Below are 24402 nucleotides of genomic sequence, written 5' to 3' on the forward strand. Positions count from 1 at the left end.
CACTGAGGTGGTTCTTTGGGGGAAGAAGATGAGTATGGGAAGGCTCCAGGTAGGCTATCACTTTTAAAGGTATGGATGGTGGTGCCCAGAAAATGACCTATTTTGACATGAGAATACGAGAGGAGATAAGGATTGATTGCCTAAAGGGCTAGAGTTGTATGTAATATTTTAATACATTACAGTATTAATTTAAATAGAGTCTACCAAACTGGTTGGATGATAGAGAAGAGGAACAAATGGATATTACCTTAGAACATACAGTTAGAATCCAAAGACGCCCACGTCTACCATTTAAATGTTAGTAGTGGTAAAAAGTGGGTGGTAGAAATCCAGTCTATTTCTCACCCCTCCCCCCACCCCCCAAGAATGTCCTTATGTTATCAATTTTAAGTTTGCTTCCATAAAAGATTTTTAAAATCTTTTTTTGGTAAGAAGCCCAAGGATACAAAGTCATAGAAACACAGAGTGATAAATTTGTAAATGACTTTGAAGGTCATTTAGTCCAACCTCCTTGACTTGTAGAAGAGGAGAGTGAGCCTCAGAGTGACATTCTGGAGGCCACTATTGCTCTGTTGCAAAGCTGTGCTTATGAGATTACTAGTCAGACATACCATGAAATATTTTTCATCTTATAAATTTTCATTAAATAAATGCTTTATTTTGTTTTTAAAATGCTTTTCTTTAAATTTTGAAAATTGCCCTCTTGTGTGAGCTGTTTGGGTTCATATTCCAGCTTTCTTTCAGTTTGCTCCAGTTTTGGCTGTACCTGTTCCATTCTTTTGTTGCAAGGACTTGCGTCTGTTCCATTCTCTAAATGTAAATGCTTGCAGCAAGTAGAGAAAACCCTTTCTCCTTGGACCTTCTGTGTTATTCAGAATTGAATGTCCTAAAGCATTTGGATAAACAAATTACTTCTGAAGACTGCATGAGCTATTGTGTTTGAACAGTTCATGTTGGTCATTTACTCCCTAAGATCATACTTGAGGATATCCTTAGACATAGATGAAGTGAAGGGCTAAAATAGTTTAGGTGTGTGTGTGGGGGGGGGGGGGGGGGAATCACCCAAATTTGCTTGGTAAATCCAAGTCAGTAACACAAAAATTACAGGGGACAGCCTCATTTTTATAGTTAAAATAGACCTAGTTTTGAATTAAGAGCAGAGTTTAACCATGCATAGGTTTAAACACTATTTCAATCAGAACTTTAAAACCTGAAATTAAACTCTGCTGAAAACTTTATTTTTTATTTTTTATAGTGCACTAGAATTCAGGGAGAGGGAAATAGTATGCCTTTTATTTCAGTCCTATCCCAGGCTCTTTTAATCTGAAGGACGAAATATGCAGACTTGGCATTGGCTAGACAGGTATCACAGTTATTTTTTGTGCTTCATGATACACTTAACTTATGAGGCTTTCCCTCTCTCTAGTTATTTTTGAATTTTGTGGGAATGTAGCTACTAGCACTTAGCTTTCTTTTTGTGATTCACATAGTTAGAATTTTTATTTATGTGTTGTTGTTTTTTTAGCACAACCAATTCCTTGACAAGGTAAGTCATTCATTCAGTTAACATTTTATGAATATCTGTGGTATGCAGATTGTGTTTTAGGTATTCAACACTCTTTGAGGTTGATGCCAGATATGCTTTTAGCAACAAACTGTAGGGCTAGGTCAAGTTGATGACATTTTGAGCATGTGGTACATTCAGCTAACTTAGATTTTCCTGGCACTTGGTATTGTTTTGCTAATTCTCATTCATTTATCCTATAGTCATTTATTGAACTTTTAACCACATACCTGTTAAAGGTATTTCTGCTGAATCCTAAAATATTATATGGCTGGATTTGATGTGTGTTAATTATTTGGAAGAATGTAATCTCTAATTTCTATAACTATATATTAATGCAACTTTGAAAATTTATTTTCTTCATTTTTCCCCCCTGCAGTTATTTGAAAATGCAATAGATCCTGGAGCTGTAGCCGACATTTTAGAAAGTAAGTACTCTCTATCCCTTCCCAACTCCCCCCTCCCCCCACAAAAAAAGAGAAAGACTATTATATTGTGTGTCTATAATTCACAGATATAAAATTCTACTATTTTCTAAGTTGTGATACTTCCATGTTTGATCTATGTTAATATTCAAGAGAGTCTGTAAAATTTGAATCACATTTTTTATTTGATTACAAATTCTTTTCTAGATATAGATGGGATATACTAGAAGGTACAATTCAACTTGTTTATTTTTTATTTTATTTTTAAAAAATAATAATATATTTAATTTCCATTTAATTCCACTGTTGAGAATTCAAAGCTGGTTAATTGCGCCTAACCATGGTGCTGTTTAAATTAAATGGGAATTAAATGGATTGTTATAGCAGTTTTAAACCTAGCAATTAATGAAAAATTCTGGCAATTTTCTAAAGTATTAAAATCTAATTTTTTCTTTTTTAGGCATTTTAACCAGGTTTGAATTAATACAGCTAGTGCCTCCAGGTAATGTGCCAGTAAATGCATTTCTAAATTAGCTTTTTTTTTTTTTTTAAGTTTAAAAGGATTTTGGCATGACACAATGAGGACTGGTATTTAAAAGTTGTCCCTTATATAATACTCACTATTTCCCATCGCCCCCCCCCCCCCCCAGTCTGTTTCATTTTGTCCTCTTCCAGAAGAGTAACTTTATGGGTTTGGTGGGTTTTTCACTTTCCATTTTTTAATAACTTTAATTATTATAAAATACTTTTTTTCCATCCTGGCTCAGCTTCTTTCAAGTTTTTGCCTTTGACTATATTTTAATTGTGGAGTGTGTGGGTGTGTATGTATGTAAAGCCCAAAGCCATCTTCTCTACCAGTTGCTACAACAGGGTTGGCAAATCCAGCTGCACTGTTTCGTATGGCTCATGAGCTAAATTTCTACACTTTTAAAATTGAGTTTATTCATATACTATAAAATTTACCATTTTAAATACAGTACAGTTGTTTTAGTATGCTTATAAGGTAGTACAAACATGATCACTATCTAATTCCAGAAAGTTTTATTACCTGGAAACAGACCCCATACTCATTAGCAGTCACTCATTATTCCTTCCTCCCCATAGCCTCTGGCCACCATTAATCTATGTTCTGTCTCTATCCATTTGCCTATTCTGGATATTTCATGTAAATGGAGCCAGACAACATATGGTCTTTTATGTCTGGCTTCTTTCAGGTAGCATGCTTCAAAGTTTATCCATGCTATAAATATATCAGTAATTCCTTTTTATGGTAGAATAACATTATTTTATATCGATATATCACATATACAATTCTATTCTTTTATATGGGTAAGTTTGCTTACCCATTCATCAGTTGATGAACACTGGGTTGTTCCTACATTTTGAATATTATGAATAATACTGCTATCAGCATTCATTAACAAGTTGTTGGGTGAGTACATGTTTTCATTTCACTTGGGTATACACCTAGGAGTAGAATTATTGGGTAGCTCCGTGCTTAACTTTTTAAGGAACTGCCAAACTATCTTCAGTTGTTACATTTTTAAATGGTTGGAAAGAAATTAAAAAATACAAATATTTAGTGATGTGAAAATTTTTAAATTCAAATTTCATTGTTCATAAAGTTTTATTGGAACACATCCATGTCCATTTGTTTAAGTGTTGTTCAATAGCTGCTTTCACACTGCAGTGAGAGTTGAATAGTTATGACCATACTTAAAGCCTAACATTTTTACTGTTCTGCCCCCCGCCCCAGAAAAAAACAAAAAATAAAATAAAATCTTTACTGTCTAGACTTTTACAGAAAACATTTGTGACCTCTGTACTAGAATCATGGAGCTTTAGGGGGGAACGTTCTATGATGCCTTCGCTTTGTGGTATGTCTTGAATGCCTGGTGACCCGAGCTAGTGAGAGCGTAGAAACTGCCATCTGGTCGCATCAGTTCTCATACATAGTCTCTCAATGTAGCAAATTATCTGGTCGTGTGTGTACGTGTGTGTGTGTGTGTGTGTGTGTGTGTGTGTGTGAGTGTGAGAGAGAGAGAGAGAGAGAGAGAGAGAGAGAGAGAGAATGAATATACCTAAAAATTTCTAATTCTCTTCTGATCTTTGCTATTATATATTTTTGCCTTTTCCCTTCCCCCAAATGAAAGAATCTTCATAGTTTTACCTTGTCATAAAAAGCATCCCCAAATGATGAGAAAACCTAGTTCTACATCATTATTTTAAATAGCTATAAAAAGCTTCATTAATTTACTTATGTGTTTTTATAGGTTTACTAGAGGCCCGATGCACGAATTCGTGCACCAGTGGGGTCCCTCCACCTGGCCTGTGGGATAGGGTTGAAACTGGCTCTCTGACATCACCCAAGGGGTTCCAGATTGCGAGAGGGTGCAGGCCAGGCCAAAGGACCCCACTGGTGCACAATCGGGGCCGAGTAGGGACGTGGGAGGTTGGCCAGCCGGTGAGGGACCATGGGAGGGCTCCAGGGCGTGTCTGGCCCATCTCACTCAGTCCTAATCTGTCAGACCCCAGCAGCAAGCTAACCTACCAGTTGGAGCATCTGCCCCCTAGTGGTCAGTGCACAACATAGAGACTGGTCAACAGGTCAACTATCTGCCCCCTGGTGGTCAGTGCATGTCATAGCGAGCAGTTGAGCAGCCTTAGCGTATCATTAGCATATTATGCTTTGATTGGTTGAATGGACGACCAGACGACTGGACACTTAGCATATTAGGCTTTTATTATACAGGATTAAACAGTATGTAGATAACATTTTGGGTTTTGTTCTTTCATTCTGCATTGTTTACTTGCTTATAGTTTACTTGTTTGTCATTTTCAATAGCTATATATTTTTCTGTAGTCATAATTGTTTTTAAATTGGTATTGTGGAGCATTTAGTTTTCTTTGCCTTTCACATCTATATAAAAATTATTTTGGTATATTTGCAAAGGACAGAATTACTAGCTTGAGCCAGGTCTTGTAACCTGGGAGTAAACCAATCCCCAGCAAGTTTCCATTACTTCACTGGCAGATGCCTCAGCTAAAGCAGAGGTAGCTGTGGAGGTTTTTATGAGGATCATAGGCCTGCCTACTGTTGCTGTCCCTGGAGTGGGTCAAAGCCCCCAGTGGAGTGGATCCAGGAGTCTGTAGTTCTTTCGTCTGCCTCTTGGTTCATTAGCAGAAGCAGGCTCTGAAAACAGACAAGAACCCCACTCTCCATGCATCTAGGGATCGACACTCTTATTAATGTCATTTACTTTCTTAGGTAGGCATAACAGAGGGAAGATCAGAGATGTCTCCTACCTTCTTTTCAGAAATTCTCACTGAATGTTTTTCACCCTAAAAGTGACAGGCCAAAATCAGGGCATTGAGGTGTGTTTTTTCCCCCCCCATAAGATTTTTTTCCTATTTGACCTAATTTTATGTTGAGACATAAATCTGCTAACTGACAAGTTTTATTTTAGTGTGCTAGTAAAATAGAAGCAGGCCCACTTTAGTCTTATTCAATTTTACATGAATTGAAAAACTACCCAGTACCTAATATTCTCACTGTAACACCTTTAATTAACAAAAATCCTGTATAATAAAAGGCTAATATGCAAATAGACTGAATGGCAGAACAAGCAGTCACTATGATGCTCACTGACCACCACGGGGCAGACTCTCAACACAGGAGCTGCCCCCCGGTGGTCAGTGTGCTCCCACAGGGGGAGCGCCGCTCTGCCAGAAGCTGGGCTCATTGCTGGCGAGCGCAGCGGCTGACTGCCTGCATAGTTTTTACATAATTATCTAGCATCACGGACTAGCAGATCAAGAGGGACATCCCCTGAGGGCTCCTGGACTGCAAGGGGGCACAAGCTGGGCTGAGGGACTCCCCCCTCCCAGTGCAAGAATTTTGTGCACCAGGCCTGTAGTTTTGTAAGATAAAAAGCCAAAAGCCACAGCCATCAACAACTCCTGAAAATAATTACTATTAACAATTTGTTGTATATCTTTTTAGGCCTTCAAGATATATTTAGCATATATAATGCATTTAGTATATTCAAACAACCCTAAAATTATATATATATAATGTATCCAGTATTTATGATATGTATATTTAGTATTATATATATTCTGCAACTTGCTTTTTAAATTTAAATATATTTTAGACTGCCATATGTTTTTTCACATGACCAGAAATCCATCTGTGGGAAGGTTGCAAGAATTGTTTAAAACTACGATGACTGGAGAATATTGAAGCTGGGTATATGCATACTGTTATAACTCAAAAGTTAATCAGATACAAAATGGAGGCTTTATTATACACTTATTTTCCTTTTGTCTACATTCCCTCCATTTCAGAGTGCAATTAAATTTGAATTGCTCAAAATAACAAGTTTACCCAGTTTCAGATGTATTATACACTGATCCATTACTTTGTCTAACATATGTTTATTGAGGGCATATATGCCCTACACTGTGCCACTTCCTGGTATCACGTAGGTGGCACTAGTCACAGAGTGGCAGTGATAAACCCTCTTGATCTGCTAGTCCGTGATGCTTGATAATTATGTAAAAACTAGAGGCCCGGTGCATGAAATTCATGCACTGGGGGTGGGGTGTCTCTCAGGCTGGCCTGCCCCCTCTCACAGTCCACAAGCCCTCAGGGGATGTCCTACTGACAGCTTAGCCCTCCCCTTGGGGAGCAGGCCTAAGCCGCAGTCTGGTCTCCCTCTGTGGGAGATAACCAGGCTGATCAGGTGAAGGTGCCACCCCCATCACCCCGCTGCTGCTGCCACTGCTGGCTGCTGCAGCCGCCAAGGTGTTTTCATCAACACAGACTCCAGTCCCTTCACCATGAAAAAATGACAACTTTTTTTTTTTTTTACTTGTTTCCAATTTCAATAAACTCTGCAGTGCACATCCTTTATTTATTTATTTATTTATTTATTTATTTTTAAAATATATTTTATTGATTTTTTACAGAGAGGAAGAGAGAGGGATAGAGAGTTAGAAACATCGATGAGAGAAACATCAATCAGCTGCCTCTTGCACACCCCCTACTGGGGATGTGCCCGCAACCAAGGCACATGCCCTTGACCGGAATCGAACCTGGGACCCTTGAGTCCGAAGGTCGACGCTCTATCCACTGAGCCAAACCGGTCCTGGCAAATGACAACTTTCTTTAGGCATTTTCAAGATGTGTCTTTCATAGGATATGACATTTCTTTCTTTTCTTTTTTATTCTCACCTGAGGATATGTTTCCATTGATTTTTAAAGAGCAGGGAAGACAGAGGGAAAGACAGAGAGAAACATCATTGTGAGAGGGACACTTTGATTGGTTGCCTCCTGCATGAGCCCTGACCTGGGCCCCGGCCAGGGAGGAGCCTGCAACCTAGGTACATGCCCTTGATCAGAATAGAACCCGGACCCTGCGGTCCGCAGGCTGAGGCTCTATCCACTGAGTCAAACTGACTAGAACAGGATATGACATTTCTTAGCCCCTCCAGCAGCGGACCTTCGTTTTTTCCTTCAGGAGTGAGGTGGAAAAACCCTAGATCACCTTCTTGGATTCTTATTACCCAAGTTACCAAGTATATTGTGAGTGGCGGTGTACAGGGAGCTTAGCCAATGAGCGGTCAGAAAAGGTGTTTCCTCTGCAGCTCACACGCAGAGACCCCCCCGCCCCCATGTGTGTCCGCTGGGGTGGGGGCGTACTCCGAGCTGCGCTGTGGCTGCTCAGAGCACGCCACCACCCCTGTGTGTGTCCGCTGGGGGCCTGCTCCCAGCTGTGCCTTGAAGGCTTGGAACTAGTGCCCTGTGTGTTGTGTCTCCACTCTAGCCCGTCCCCAGCCCAGCCTCCCCACGGCTGCTGAGGCTGGGGGCGGCATGCAGTTCCCTCCCGCACATCTGTGCACGCAACTCCTCCTGAGCCAGTTGTGATGCAGCCTCTTCCTGAGCCCGGCTAATTTGCATATCCTCTCTCTCTCTCTCTTTCTCTCTCTCTCTCCAGATGTGGTCACATGAGCCACATCTGGTTTTATAGGGACCAGTTCTTCATTGGCTGAATGGTTACTTTTCATTTTGCTGTATATATTACTTTACTGTTTTATACTTTTTCATGTTGTTTTCAAACAGACTTATAGTCAGAAGACAGATTATGATAATTAAACTAATGATACAGGTACGTCAGATTTGCTGCTAAGGAAGGAAGAGGTCCAATGATTTGGCTTAGAAGCAATAGACTCCTCCCTGGTTCTTCAGTTTACAAAGATGGGAAAAAGTGAATGAACACAGGGGGGCAGCATAATCCTGTTTGACAGTGAGCTTGGTGCTGTTATTGACTTTGGAATGTGTCATATATATTCAGCCCAGCTGTAAAATGCTATTTTAGTGGGCACCTGTTCTCTGATTCAGAGTTTGACTTTATACTCTGTCATGATGCTTACTAGGCATCAGCAGGAAATAACTTTTGCCTCAGATGATGGTGTGTGTGTGTGTGTGTGTGTGTGTGTGTGTGTGTGTGTGGTATTTTTTGTTGTTGTTGTTAATCTTCACCCAAGAGTATTTTTCCCACGGATTTTTAGAGAGAGTGGAAGGGAAGGGGAGAGACACACAGAGAGAAACATCAATGTGAGGGAGACACTTCGATTGGTTGCCTCCCACACATGCCCCGACTGGGGCCGGGGATTGAGCCTGCAACTAAGGTATGTGCCCTTGACTGGAATCGAACCGTGACCCTTCAGTCTGTGGGCTGACACTCTAACCACTGCGCAACACTGGCTAGGGCAGATGATCTGGTTTTGAATTTCTACTTGCCAGGTAGCATCATGACGAGTGTCTTAAACTCTCAGAGCCTCCGTTTCCTTATTTGCAAAGAAGGAATAAAATGAGACCCCATATTGGGAAGCAAGCTGTCAATTCTGATATGCTTTATAAATGCTAGATATTTCTCGAACCAATATTGTTATTAAAATTATTTTTCTTGAAGTCTAATTTGTTTTCTTTCTGGGGGAGTACTTGTTCACTGATGGTATTGATGATGTCCCTGTCTGTGCCATTAGCCTATTAAGAACATGATGGAGTTTTTTTCAGACATTTCGCTTGGCCTATGAGAATTGCTTATCCTGTGTATATGCTTATTATTTACAACCGAGGCTCTTGCTGTAACATCCCTGTGGAGTGCTGACATTTTTACATTGATAATAGCAGGTCATGTCAGGCACTGCGCTCTGCACTTCACATGTGTTTGTCATTTGTCCTCACAATAGCTCTAAGAAGCAGGTACTATTATGAGTTTTACATTTTCCTGAAGAGGAAATTGAAGTTAAGGAGTTTACATAATTTGTTCAAAGCCACATAACTAGTAATCAGTGAAGCAAGGATTCGAACCAGGTCTGTCTGAATCTAGAACTTGAGTTCCTAACCAGTGTACTGTAGGCTTCAGTAGAAAGTTGTATTTTGTTGCTAGCGATGGGTGAGGAAATTGTCATATCATTTCCATTTTTTGTTTGCACTTCTGAGATCACTGAATGGAGGAAGCCTCTCTGGCCAATAAAAGTGGGGAGCAGATGAAAAGCTCCATCTGATGTATTTATAATATCACAGTGTGTGGAGAATGGGTTTGAGTGCAGAAAGAATAGAAGCAGGGTGACCAGCTAGGAGGTCATGACAGTAGTCCAGGAGAGTGGGGGTGAGGGCTTGGACCAGGGAAGTAGCTATAAAGATGGAGAGAAGGGGACAGTTTTTAGGTTTATTTTGGAGACAGAGTCAACAGGACTTGCTAATGGATTGATGTAAGGAGTGAACGAGTAGAACCAAGGACAAATCCTAGATTTTTGGCTTCAGCAACTGATTCCTCTGATGGGAACATAGGGGAGAGCTTATTGGTGGGGAAACAAAATCAAGAGTTCTATTTGAGACCTGTTTGGATACACTATAAGACGTTTATGGTGAGACTTGAATGATGAATAGGATCTCAACAAGATGGGAAGGAAGAAAAGACATTTTAGAAGGAATAGCCTAAGCTGAGCAAGTGCACAGAAGAGGAGGGAAAGATACCTTGTTAGCTTATTGTGGCTGGAGCATGTCTGAGAGGGGAAGAGTAGAAAGAAATTATATTATGAAAAAATAGAATGCTTTCTTTTTACACATTTATCCTTACTAGAACCCAGTAAGTGGAATGAATAGGAAGAATTGAATTCATTATACTATTTGATAGAAGGTGAGTTATTTTCTACAGTTGATATACCAAGAATTCTTGTCACAAATAAAATGGCAGTCACCAAACGGTAATGTTACCTCATTGACTACGTTACTATTTTGGCAGTTCTCCGTACAGGTGCCGCTCTTAGTCCAAACCACTTGTGTAGCACCTCCTGTGTAGACAAGGAGGGCTCAGATAGCAGCTGCTCCATCCTTTAGTTCAGCCCTTCTCAATCCTATTAGACCTAATATCTCCTTTTGTAGCATCCTCTTACCATATTGAAATAAATATTCATAGTTAATAGAACCAACTTATACAAATCACAGTATTTGAACTGCAATATAAAGGAGAAATGAAAAGGAAGTTATTTAAAATAAGATGACGTGCATATCAACATGTGAATGTTGAGCATAGTGAAGTATTTAGATGTGACATGATTTTCAAAATGCCAAAAGGATCTCAGTAAAGATCCAAACAGCAAAGTACAGTTTTTCCTTAATGTACACAGAAACTGCATTCCTGAAAATCCAGTGTATTTCAAAACTGTGCAAAAAAGTGCTTTGTGTTTATATGTAATGGTAAGGTCCAGGCTCTGATAGTTATAAAATAGCTCCTCACTTGGAAGAATGTCTGGCAGGATGTTAGAAAGTTGTGCAGGAGTGTCGTGAGCATTGCAGGGGCTGTTGACTCTTGACCATGCGATGTCCCCTGGTGTTGGCACCAGCCCTGCTAAGAGCCACAGCTCTAGCTGTGCTCTGAGCCACTGGGACATTAGCATCCCTATGTCACAGAACACATGGAACTCCAGTCTGCACTGTATCTTTTGCATGAACAGGGCATTGTCTACCTTATTCCTATTCTACCCTTAGGCCTGGCCCATGGTATGTCCTTAGAAAACATTTGTTGAAGGAAAGAATGGATGGATGGATGGATGGATGGATGGATAGATGGAAAGAAAATTTCCTCTTTGTTCTGTTTTGTAGAACAACGCTTTAGATAGTGTTTTATCTCTGTCATGACTTGGGGAGGGTTTTAAAACTTGTCCATGAGATAAAAAGTAGTAGAAGGCATCTGACTCTTGAATAACAGGTACTGCATTCAAAATGTTTATTTTTATCTGCTTGCCTTCTCTGCTATCACCTATTTAAGCTTTTATGTTGTTAAACTTGGGATGAAGATGCATCATTTTTCAGAACATAAATCTACTTCTGACTTTTCTTCTTCCTTCCTAGTGTGGGAAGAGTTGGCCTACTATGAAGAAAACACACGGGAATTTCTTTTTCCTGAGCCCAAGCTGACACCTTCGAACCCTGGCATAGGTAGGGAGGTGCTCATGAAAACGGCTGCAGGTTTTCCAGTAAGTGATCTGTGCCCAGCTGGCTTCTGTTGGAAAAGCAATTCTTAGGACCGGAGCATTTTATTCCTGATAGGGCTTGTTCTTGGACTGATCACTTTATCTTGGTCAGTACCCCTGTTATTCTGTTTAGCAGTCTTGTTTAGATGCCCCACTCGGAATGCCAAATTACACTGATTACCATTATTGATCTGAGAGGTGGGAGTCTTACCTAATCTGGCTAAATCATTGCCATATTCACACTGTCACATAATTATAAGGATGATTTTTTTTTACCTCCTCTTAATGCAGGATGGAGCTTTTCACCTGCTCCCCACTTTTATTGGCCAGAGAGGCTTCCTTCATGTCAGTTTATTTAATTACAGCTATTAGCAATAATAAGAGTAAATAGGGCAGTAATAGTAATAATGTTACTTCTCATTTATTTTGCCAGTTGGTTTTTCATATGGTATCTTATTTTCCTCATAACAGTTCTCAAGTGAGCTGAGGCAGATACTGTGGCCTCCACTTAATGGAGGGGAAACGGACAGAGGTTCACTGACTGGTACTAAAGAAGGATATTAAAAGATAGGGCAGTTATTCAATCGATAGCCTAACTGTTTGGGGGCATTATCTGAACCCAAATTTGAATATTCATTTTGATGTTATCTGTGATAATTTCTGACTCTGCAGCAACTCTGTTGTTGGAATGCCTGGGTTCAGCAACCAGCTTTGCCATCACTAGCTGGACAAGTTACTCTCTGTGTCTTAGTTCCTCCTCTACAAAGTATAGATACTAGATATTATTAGGACCCGCCTTATGGGGTTGTTTTGAGGATTAGATGAGTTACTATATGCAAAGCACTTAGGTCAGGGCATATAATACAATTTATTTAAGTGTTTAGCTATTCTTATTAAGTATATGCTATACTAGTATTTTATTTTTCATCTTTATTGGTGTCTAATTGACAAATAAAAATTGTAAAGTGCACAACTTGATGTTTTTATATATATCTACATTGTGAAATAATTGCCACAAGCTAATTATCATATCCATCATTTACTGTTACTAGTTACCATTTTCTTTACTTTTGTGGTGAGAACTCTTAAGGTCTACCTTCTTAGAAATTTCAAATATACAATATAGTATTGTTAACTATAGTCACATTGCTATACATTAGATCCCCAGAATTTATTCATCTTGCATAATGAAACATTGTACCCTTTGACCAACATCTACCCATTTCCCCCATCCTCCAGCCCCTGGCAACCAGCATTATACTTTTTGCTTCTGCAAGTCTGACTATATTAGATTCCTTATATAAGTGAGATAATGCAGTATTAATTTTTTCGTGTCTGGTTTTCACTTAGCATAATGTCTTTCAGCTTCTTCTATGTTGTTGAAAATGGTAAGATGTCTTTCTTTTTAAAGGCCGAATAATATTTCATTGTGTATACATATTTGTTATGTGCATATTTTAGGTAATGGATATGGATAATGCCAACCACACAAAAGAGCAATTAAGTTCTTGCACGATTTCAAATTAGGATGGGATAGGCAAAAATACTGTTCCAATAATTTTGTTTGCTTCTTTTATGCTGTTTTATTTTTAGGGTATTGCTCCAAAAATAGAGTTTTCTACAAGGACAGCCATCAGAGAATGTGTGTTTCTGCATAGAAACAGATTTCTTGTAAGTATAATCAAGAAGCCAGTAATAGAAATGTCAGGAATTTTCTCCACAAATTTAAAGAACTCAGTTTACCAAGTTTAGATACAGCTAGATAAATAAAAACGTGGAGACTTATTGCTAGTTTTGAATTTATTCAAACTATTTGCTCTGCCTGTCACATGAGACTGATTATGCTTGGCACATATTCATCAAGGTATAGTTGGTGGAGCAGAATGGTCTAGGGTTAAGATCACACGTTTGATGTGTAAGCTAGTTAGCTTTTTTGGTTGTTGTTTCATGACTTTTATTCTTTTTGTTGTTGTTGTTAATCCTCACCTGAGGATACTTTTTCATTTTTGGAGAGAGTAGAAGGAAGAGGGAGAGACAGACAGAGAGAAACATCGATTTGAGAGAGATACATCGATTGGTCACCTCCTGCAAGTGTCCCAACCAGGGCTGGGATTGAGTCTGCAACTGAGGTACATGTCCTTAACTGGTATAGAACCTGGGACCTTTTAGTCGTGGGCCAATGCTCTATCCACTGAGCCAAAGCAGCTAGGGCAATGACTTTTATTCTTGATCTTATGAACAGTAGTGGTTCCTTCTTCCTTATGCTGAAGCTGAAGCTGAAGCTCAGAGTTGTATTCATGGCCATTGTTGGTAACCATGAAGGGTCCTGGGCATCCATAAGCACTACCTCTATTTTACTCTCTTGTTCAGCCCTAACTTCCCCTTCACTCTGATTTATTTCTATTTTTCTTTTATCTTATTGCACATATATTTTGTAACCATTTAAAGTCCTTTCTAGAACAGTATGGAAGTGAATGAATGTAATATCCTTCTTTAAATACTTGTCATCCTAAATCTTGCCTAATCCAGTCTAGAAGACCTTGAAAATGTGGGCTGTGGATACTGAATGACAAGGGTCTGTGCAAATCCATCAATCCTCTGGGCATTATAACTCATATAATTGGAGACCAATGATTAATTTTAAGGAAAGCATTAGCTGCTTTTTAGTTTTTCTTTCTTTACCCACTACTTTCTTCAGTCTGTTCGATATGTGTGCACAGTGAGGTTTTCAATCTTTTTTAAAACCTACTAATGTATATCTTCATTTTAAGCCTTAACTTTTTTTAAAAAAAATATACTTTATTGATTTCTTACAGAGAGGAAGGGAGAGGGATAGAGAGTTAGAAACATCGATGAGAGAGAAACATCGACCAGCTGCCTCCTGCACACCCCCTACCGGGGATGTGCCTGCAACCAAGGTACATGCCCTTGACCGTAATCGAACCTGGGACCTTTCAGTCCTCAAGCTGACGCTCTATCCACTGAGCCAAACCGGTTTCGGCTAAGCCTTAACTTTTAAAAGTAGTATCTTTTATTTCTCTTAGAAGTATCCCCTTATTTTGGAAATTATAAAATATGAATAAGCAAAAGGACAAAGTTATGTTATTCTTACTATCTAGAGATGACTAATTTTTGAGTATATTCTTCTATACAACACACTTTTATTTTAAAAGATTAAGATCATACTATTTTGTGCCCTTTCTTTTTCACTTAATATACCATGAACATGTCCTGATGTCCTTAAGTACTTTTATACCAGGCAAATCTTCATGGCTTCATTGGATGCCATTGCATGGCAGTGCCATAATTTGTTTGGCCAATCATTTTCCTATTGTTGGGCACTTAGCTGATACGTCACAGTCCAGTCAGGAAAACAAACCACACGTGCTATTTTAACAGAAAGATTTCATGTAAAAAAGGAAGGCTAAGCAGGGGATAGAATGCTGCGAGGTAAAGGGTAACACTGAAGTGGTGGGGATAGTGACTGTGGGAAGCAGCTCCACGCCTAAGGCTGAGGAAACAAAGGGAAGAGCATAGAAGCTTGAGGAAGAGACCCCACAGAAAGGGGATCCCATAGCAAAGGGACCCTGGGGAGAGGCTGCCTTCCTGGGTGCTTCTTCAGAAAATCAAAGGTAGGACTTCGATGAGCTGGGACTCCGACCTCTGAGGAGGGACACTGCTCATCGCTGGTGCCTCAGATTCCATGGGGCGAGATTCAAATCCCTGAGTGCTGGAATGCCTGAGGGGGGCACAATGAGACTAGTTCTGGGATTATTGGAGTGGGGAGATCTATAAACTGGAACCATTTGCTGTTGCCAAGGTGAAGAATGGTTGCTGGGGTGATGCTGTCAGGAATAGAATGCAAAACTGGAAGTGGCAAGCTCTGTCTTCCTGATTCCATCTTGCAGTCTCCCTCTAGTGCTTTCTAGTGGTAGAGCCTAACAGTAGCTGGAAAAGCAGAAGGGGTTTGCAGAGTGCCAGCCCTCCTATCATAAAGCTGAGTATAAAAGGTGGGTTTGGGAGCTGAAAGACAATTGCTTACCTACCATTCACCAATCTGGTTGGTTTCTCACTTTGGAACTGTTTGAAGAATTTTTTTTAGCTAAATACATAGCCATAATTATTTCCTTAAAATAAATGAATTGAAGTGAAATGGCTGGATCCAAGTATATGCCAGTTCTCTCTCTCAATCTCTCTCTATGTCTTTTTTTTCGATCAATCATCTATCTGTAACTGGGGGAAGTGTCTGATACTTTCCAACTGTCTCCTAATGCAAATAAATTTCACTGGTATTTGAAATGTAACATACTAGTGAGTTATAAATACTAGTGATGTTAAGCTGAACTGAAGAAAAATTAAGTAGAGAAATGCCCTTCCTTGAGTTCCTGTTTTATAAATCTAAGATGTTCAGTCTTCTACCTTAGTTAACAAAGTTCAATTAAATACAGTCATGTTCTGTTTGAATTCCCCCTCCCCCCATTTTTGTTTTTAAAAGAATTGTTTCTCTTTTTGGTTCCAGGAAGAAAGATATAAGTCACAAAGGCCTTTATTTACATCATACGGACCAACATTCCCCTTAAATAATACACATATGAAGCCAAGAGAAATTAATCTCAACAGACTGCCCCAAAGCGTACATTTCCGGGAGCCCTCTCCATATTCTACCAAACGTTTCTTCCAGGACCAACCAGCTCAACTGAACCTTGGAAATAATTTCAGAATCTCTGGAGAAAGCAAACCTCCATTTGTAGTTAGACATGTGAGCCTAAAATTATTTATCAGAGTTCTTTGGAATGGTGAGGTTGTGAATGAGTTCAGAATACAAGAAGTTTGGATTATAAAAATAATTGGGTAATCTATATATATAAAAGCCTAAGCGACCATTATGACTGAATGACTGGAATGACTGGTCGACCAGTGGTTATGATACGCACTGACCACCAGGGGCAGATGCTCAATGCAGGAGCTACCCCCTGGTGGTCAGTGTGCTCCCACAGCCAACCTCCTGAAGCTGACCAACCTCTCCCAGTCCCTTTCTGTAACTGGCCAACCTCCTGCAGTCCCTCCCCTCAGCCAGCTGGCCAACCTCCCATGGTCCCTCCCCCTGTCCATCCCCTGGCCAGCAGGCCCCGATTAGCCTGGCCCTGATAGGGACTGGGCGATATGGCCCCGATTGGCCCTGATCTCTAGCCAGGTTTAGGGACCCCACCGTGCACGATTTCATGCACCAGGCCTCTAGTATTAAATAAAAAGGGAATTCAAACTGAATAATAATGATGATTATGTTATCTTTCTAGAGCCATATTCAGGAAGCTCTTATAAAGATGTCTTGTACAGAGGATTTGCTCAGTAAATATCAGCCATCCCTATGTTTAATTTTCGAAAATTATTGAGTGTGATGACTACACATGGCAACTCACCATTTATCCGGAAGAATTAGTGAACTGATGGTTGGAAGACGCATAACAAAGTCTGGCATATACTCTGTACAATCTAAAACTAAAGCTTCATCAGTTTTAAAGAAAACTACTTGAGTTTTTTAATAAGGTTGTTGCTCATTAGCCATACTTTAAAGAGCAGGGAAAAAATGTTTCTGCAGGAAAAAGCAATGATGTGTCATATTCAAAGCCCTTGATCAAATGTACCTTAGATTTAACCTTCAGGGAGAAGTGGGCAAATTTAATAACATTAGTTCTTTTAGTCTCCTTAATTTCTTTAACTATTATAAAAGTAATGGAAATACAGAAATGTTCAAAAAATTACCCATAGGTTCACCAGTATAATAAAAATAAGTATTTAATTTAATGCATTTTCTTTAATCTTTTTAATATTCATAAGACTTGATTTTTTTTCTACAAAGTCGTAGTCATACTGTAGTATATACAGATTAGTTTCTCAACATATACAATTAATATTACATTAAAAGCATTTTGATATTATTTCCTATTCTTCATTAGCACCAGTCCATGTTCTAGTTCATGACTTATTCTCCAGTTGTTCTTATTACTCCAGTAGTTAACTGTTGATAATGTAAAGTTGATAATTTGACTTAAAGTCACTAGTGGTGATGTTTGTATATTTGACACAAACCTGTTTGCAGATCATGTTACTTATTTTTATTATACTGGTGAACCTATGGGTAACATTTATGAAAATATGTTCACTTAAGTAAAATAATGTAGTCAACACTATTCTTTTTTTCAAGGGTACAGACACTCAGATTGGCCCGGAATGTGAACGACTGAACTGTGACCTTGTGATAATCCCCAGGCTAACACTGCCCAGACTGTTTAGGAACATGAAACTCTGTCCTGTATTTATTTATTTATTTATTTATTTATTATTTATATTGTTGATAGTATTACAGATATCTCTCATCCCCTTATCTCCCTTGTCCTGTTTTAAAAGAATGCAAAATAAGCTTCACTTGGTCTCTTCTGGGCTTGACTTACCAGTGGTTAGAATATAACTTGTGCCCATCGTTATTTATTTATGCTAACAGCCCATCTCTTCATGTTAGCCTTAGTGAAGAGAGGGACAAACAGCTTCCCCTATTGGGATAACATTTAACGTACATTGAGATTGTGATTTAATTTGTTCCCAACTTTCTTTTCTCACTTGCATGACTGACGGGGAGAAAGGCATTACAGATAATATGGAGAAGGTAATACAAGTCACGGTGGGTTTATGTCTTATTTCTTTCCTTTTCTTTCAGGTGGACAGTGCAAAGCCCTTTGGTGAGGATATTTCAGAGCATTATTCCCGGAAGACTAGAAGAAAATCTAAGTTTCCAAACTTTCCCTTTCCCGTGAGAAGAGGTACTCAAGTTTCTTGTTACCCCTGTATATTTCTCTATGGGAGCAAATGCATCCTACTTCTAAATCTTCTTTCATTCTGTGGGATGTTTTCTTTGGAAACTTGGAGTTTAATTCTCAAGCACTCTCCAGCGGTGGAGTTTCCAGGGAAGGAGTTCCTATGGAGCAGAGTCAGCAGAGAAGCTGTTTGAGAGTTCCCCTAGAGAACTCTGGGCACCCAGTGTGCTTTGGTTGCACTAGTTTCCTAGCTGGGCTAGAAAAGCAGAGAGCAGCTTGTTCTGCTGTGAACTTCTTGCAAAAGCACCATTGATAGCCAACAAATAAGACTGGCCATTTCTCTAGATGGGAAAGAGCAGGGGATTGGTGATCAGAAGAGTGTAAAACATTTGCTTTACAAGATTCCATGTTAGCGAGGAGGCGAGTCAACTCTATCTGAAGCAATTAGATTAAGGCAGGGGATCTCAAACTGTCAGGTGTCAGGACCCTTTTGCATTCTTCTTTAAAAAATGTTTTTATTGACTTGAGAGGGAGAGGGAGAAGGAGTGAGGAAGAGAGGGGGAGGATAGAAAGAGAGAGAGAGAGAAAAAGAGAGAGAGAGAGGAGAGAGAGAGAGAGAGAGAGAGAGGAAGGAAGGAAGGAAGGAAGGAAGGAAGGAAGGAAGGAAGGAAGGAAGGAAAAGAAAGAAAGAAAGAAAGAAAGAAAGAAAGAAAGAAAGAAAGAAAGAAACATTGATGTCAGAAAAAAACATCAACCTGTTGCCTCTCCCACAAACCCTGACTAGGAATCAAACCTGAAACCTGGGCATGTGCCCTGACCAGGAATTGAACTGTGACCTCCTGGTTCATAGATCGATGCTCAACCACTGAGCCATGCTGGCTGGGCTAAAGGTTTATACTTTTTTTGGGGGTGGGGGTAGGGGTGGGGGTTAATCCTCACCCGAGGATATTTTTCCATTGATTTTTAGGGAGAGCAGAAGGGAGAGGAAAGACAGAAAAAAACGTCTATGTGAGAGAGACACATTGATTGGTTGCCTCCTGCACGCACCCCGACCAGGGCCAACCGCACCCCGACCAGGGCCAGGGTACGTGCCCTTGACCAGAATCGAACCTGGGACCCTTCAGTTCGAGGGCTGAGGCTCTATCCACTGAGCCAAACCGGCTAGGGCCAAAGGTGTATACTTTTAAAGGGCTGCACAGATTCTTATGGTAACTCAAGCTAGTGTTTGTGGATCACGGTGACTGCTTGACTGCAGCCAACCAAGGACAGAGTACAATTTGGCACAGAAAGTGCTTTATTACCTCTGACATTTAATTTAAGTCCTTTGGTTTGAAAATCACCTGGGTAGCCTATAAAGGCAGCACTGCCTTCCCTATTACTGGGAAACCAAGCAACAGCAAATGTCCTTTCCCGGAGAGGACACCTTGGGCTTAATGCTAGCCCAATTATGATAGCACTCATAAATCACATTGGTCTCGGCCTTTATCTGTCTCTAATCCTGGCAGGTGGAGAAGTAAGGTTCCAGAGAGGTTACAGAATGTGTACAGGTCACATGCCAAGTTTTTGGCAAAGCTACATTTAGAGAAGACGTTCAGACCTCTGGGCTCAGATCCTATAGCTTCCAAGCCAGACCTTTGCTTAGGTGACCTGTCAGCTCATTCATCCAGGCCTAAGGTAGAATAAAGCAGTGCTTCTCAAATTTGAATGTGCATGTGAATCACCTCGGGATCTTGTTAAACTGCAGATTCTGATTCAGTGGGGCTGGGATGAGGGCCTGTGATCTTTCTTTTCTAACAAGCTTCCAGGTGATACAGATATCACTGGTCCATGGACGGCACTTTGAGAAGCAAAGGAACAAAGGCAAGCCCGCTGGGGAAGTAAGCGCTCAACATCAGGCACAGGGCACTATAGGGCAGGTTTGTGGTTGTTGCTGGGAAGGGCCTTAGCACTGCTGATTCCCTGCTCAGCTGGGAGAAGAGAGCTTCTGGGACAAGAGGGACACACACACCAGAGCATGTGCCAATTGCCAGGCTTTAAAATACCTTTTTTATAGCTTCCTTCTTACTGCCAGTGGCACAAGGGGAATCAGCAATTCAGGAAAAGTTCCTTGTTGCTGCTTAAGCCCAGTCATACGGGGGTGGGGTGAGGGGAGAGCATGGTGGCCATGGCATGGCCTTGCAAATACTCATTTCAAAAGCATTTCTTTTTTTCTCAACCTGGACAAGTCCAATTTAATCTTGGTTTCGTTTATGTGTATTCATATATTCACTTTCTAGTCCTTCTTACCATTCTCTGGCATTAGATCTACGTACTTATTATGAGTATTTAGGGTAACCCTAACGATTTATACTTTTGCTGCATCATGTTTCTGCAAGCTCTTGCATATTCATTGTCTCAGCCTAACATTTATGTCTACCTTGGACAAGTATACTTAAGAATTTCTGCATCAGTAAGATTCCACGGAAACCAAATGTGAAGGGAATGGCAGAAGAGGAAGAGTATATGCATCTTCTATTTGAGCCACACGGCTTTCTTGTAGGCTCTGGGCACCTGAGCAAATATGAGTTTTCCAGGCTGCTGAAGGGTTACTGAACTTACTGCTTCACTTTAGACTCTCTTTTACTCTTTCCATAGCCATGCGTGCTATGGGAAGTCATCGATTGATAATATAACCCCATTGTTGAGCTCAGGAGGACAGAAAAACTCGGAGAGAGAGTTGCTGTGACCCAAGGGAGATTTAAAAGTGATAGGTGTAACTTACAAGGGAGCATTTAAAGTTCTATCATAATTCATTCGTTGTGTAATATTTTTGTACTGCTGTGGAATAAGTGGAACAGCAGTTTTTAGGGGTAACTGATAATAATGAGTCATTGAATCACCTGTTCCTCTTTCTTCTAGCTTCTTCTCTTGACAGCCTTGCAGCTAACGTAAAGGTAATTTTAGAAGTAGCGTTAGTAAAATAGCTTATTTCCAGCTATCTAATGTTAATTACTGTGCTTCCCCCGATGAGTGGTGAAAAGTACACTTGTAGCCAGTGCTGCTTGTGGAATTGCTGTGGTTAGAATAGAGTTTAAAAGGTTCCCTGGCTCCACTGGCTGCTTTGCTTCCACTTGTTTGTTCCCTCACATACACTTCTCTTTCTCATCAGGAGCGAGGGTGTATGGAGGCCCAATGCCTACTTTATCAGCAGAATTTTCATTGCTTTTTCTCTAATCAAATACCTTTATACTTAGTGGTGATAAATCACCTGTTCTTGAAGCTTGATTGGCTTGTCAAGGTGAAGAGGCAAAGTTCTGTATTAAATGTATATATGCAAAGAAAACGAAGTATACTGTGCTTCTTATGCCAGAGCACTTAAATATTTTGTTTAAAAAGGAAATTTTCCTAGCTGGGGGAAAAAAAAATCTTTTCCAAACCCAATAATCTCCAGGCCTCCCAAATTAAAGTTCAGAGCATGAATTCATTTTGGCTTGTTAACTCATACCAGACACAGAGAATTTTAGTTATCTTTCCTTGACCTCTTCTCCTGAGCATTTGTCTTTAGTCTTCTCTGCACATCTCCCACCCACCTCTTTTGCTGCAGGTATTCTATCTTGCTCACAATTCTCTTCCTTGTCCCACCCCACCCCACCCCAGCTTTGAATTAAGCAAACAAAAGAAAAACTATAACTAAAGAATAATGCACATTGTCACACAGGTTATCAAAGAGCCAGATGAACGGATTTTTTTAAGGAATCAATCACCATCACCGTTATGTCCGAGAAAGTTTGGAAAGCCCTCGCCCAGTTACGGTAACCAAGGGGATGCGGATTTCCACCTGGGAACTTCATTCGCCACCTCCCGGCACTCCAGATCTCCCAGCCCTCCTCTGGATCAGCCCCTTTTCCGAGAAAGGTCAGTGGCAAGTGCCTGTCTCTTTGCTTGAAGAGTGTCTTGTGTTCTGGCAGGAGTAATGCCCTGTCACCTCACCAGTTTGCTTCCTCAGGAATAATCAGCTGGGGACACCTTGATATAAAAAATTATTATTTCTTTAAATGTCTTCCCCAAAGTAAAAATTCTGCCTTTCTCTTGCCCCAGGAAAACATATCTCAGGATGTTTGCTGGGAATGGGATAAATAGCTAACTTGACATAAGTGCTATTTATCTATCCATTTTTAGATGTTATGCATTTTAAAACTCAATCTTTTGATTTCACCAGTATGAAAGTAGTGTTCACTATTTAAATTTTGGAAACTACAGAAAAACAAAAATAAGTGAAAAAAAATCACCCATAGTCCTGTCACCTAAAGACAAACAACACATGTGTATAACAACACATGGATATATTTTCTTTCTCTTTTTCTAGAAATGGTTTCCTGGTTTGTTTATATTATTGTTACAATTTTTAAAAACTGTGATTGCATATGTCTAGAGGGCAGGCCAGAGATGAACAGAAACCTTGATTTTCAAAATTGCACTCTAGTCACATGATTAACCATCCGGTTTGCCCAGGACTGTCCTGATTTTAACCCTGACAGTCTGGCATTCTGGGGAAACCCCTTAGTCCCAGGCAAACCAGGACAGTTAATCACCTTCACTAAAGTGGCACCCAGGATAATATTAGTGAGATAGTTATTTTGAATAAAGGATATGCAGTCTGCTTTACTCTGCAATATTAGTGATGAGAATAAGGTAAATCCTTATATCACAATAACACAGCTGCTCACAAAGGGACTCAGTAAGTATCGCTAAACAAGATTTTCATAATCAATTTGCTAATTCTGCCTCAGAATTTAGGAGTTCATACCCACCCCCTCCCAAAAATGAATGAATGAGTTTAATCACTCAATAAATATTTATTAAATACCTACCATGATATTCAATACCTATGAGACCCCAGGATGAACTATTAACCTAAGAGTTGCAGTCCCAATTTCAGGCCAGGAGTAGAAAGAGACATTAATCAAATAATGACAAAATGTCCACTAGGAGAAGTGCTGTAAATAAGGGGTAAATGAACTCTAAATGCATAAAATAGGGAGGCGGACTTCCTTTACATGAAGGGGATCAGGAAGGACCTTCCCAGAAACCAGTACTTGAACTGAGCTCTGGAGGGTGGGTAGGAGTTACAGGAGTGGGGATGGGCTGGAGGTGGCAGCCTTCTAGTCAGAGCGAGCAGGGCTGGGAAATGCCTCCAGAAGGAGAAAATGCTTTATGTTCGAGGAACTGGAAGATGCTGTGAGACCGGTGGTTAAGGTTGGGTCTGATTGGCCTAAAGTCAGTGAGATAGCAAATTAAATTCTTATGGTGGAAAACAATGGGATTAAATTTGGTATTAAAATTTTTGGATTAAATTCTTAAATGTCAAAGCAAGATTTGTTCTTTAGAGAAATATCTAAAATACATAGAAAAGGATGAAGAAGAAAGTCACTCACAGCTATACTCCCAAACACACGCCATTCTTAACACCTTGGTGGTTTTCATTCCCAGTGATGGTCTATGCACAGGTTTAATAAAGACATTGAAACCACACTGTACACTATTTTTCATGGTGCTGCATTTTTCTTACTATTAAGTTATAAACATCAACCCACACTGTTATGTACTCTAACTATCCTTTTTATTAGCTGCGTCACCCTGTTTAATCTGTCTAGCAGGTTCCACCCTGGATCTCAGTCCACATGGAAGAAGATCCATGAAAGGGTATGCAGTCTTCTGACATCCCACAGAGCTCGGCAACACCTGAACAAGGTTAGGGCTTCTAGCCAAACTACATCTTTGCTGACAGAATAAGATGGGCCCTGGGACTTAGAGTTTAGCGTGGGAGGCAGACATTAATCAAGTAATCACAGAAATAAATGTAAAATTTTGTGACACTGACCAAGGAGGTACATGGTGTCCTGGGAGTGTAAGAAAAGGGGTATTTGATTTGGTTGGGAGTCAGGGTGGGCTTCCCTGCAGAAGAGACAGTGGAACTTCTACTGAACAATGGGCACAGTGTGTGTCAAGAGGAGGTCCTGCAGCAAGAGGGAGCAGGGGGCTTTCAAAGGACTAAGAGAAGATAGTGTAACTGGCC

General features: G+C 40.1%; 1 protein-coding gene across 6 annotated transcripts in view; it reads left to right on the top strand.

The window, feature by feature from the left end:
• The window catches only part of SPATA6L (spermatogenesis associated 6 like), a 34845-nt gene that overhangs the window by 5384 nt on the left and 5059 nt on the right, over window positions 1-24402 (top strand). Inside the window, exons 3-12 of one of the 6 annotated variants that reach the window (XM_054727256.1) lie at window positions 1526-1546; window positions 1944-1992; window positions 2450-2491; window positions 11414-11538; window positions 13129-13206; window positions 16055-16294; window positions 18251-18353; window positions 21246-21280; window positions 22045-22241; window positions 23981-24077. In XM_054727256.1, the coding sequence (XP_054583231.1) occupies window positions 1526-1546; window positions 1944-1992; window positions 2450-2491; window positions 11414-11538; window positions 13129-13206; window positions 16055-16294; window positions 18251-18353; window positions 21246-21280; window positions 22045-22241; window positions 23981-24077 (987 nt within the window). The remainder of the gene's footprint in view (window positions 1-1525; window positions 1547-1943; window positions 1993-2449; window positions 2492-11413; window positions 11539-13128; window positions 13207-16054; window positions 16295-18250; window positions 18354-21245; window positions 21281-22044; window positions 22242-23980; window positions 24078-24402) is intronic. The other 5 variants (XM_054727257.1, XM_054727258.1, XM_028150546.2 and 2 more) reach the window with 5 other exon arrangements.

This window comes from Eptesicus fuscus, chromosome 15 (genome assembly GCF_027574615.1).
Source record: "Eptesicus fuscus isolate TK198812 chromosome 15, DD_ASM_mEF_20220401, whole genome shotgun sequence".
In the NCBI taxonomy this organism is placed as follows: domain Eukaryota; kingdom Metazoa; phylum Chordata; class Mammalia; order Chiroptera; family Vespertilionidae; genus Eptesicus; species Eptesicus fuscus.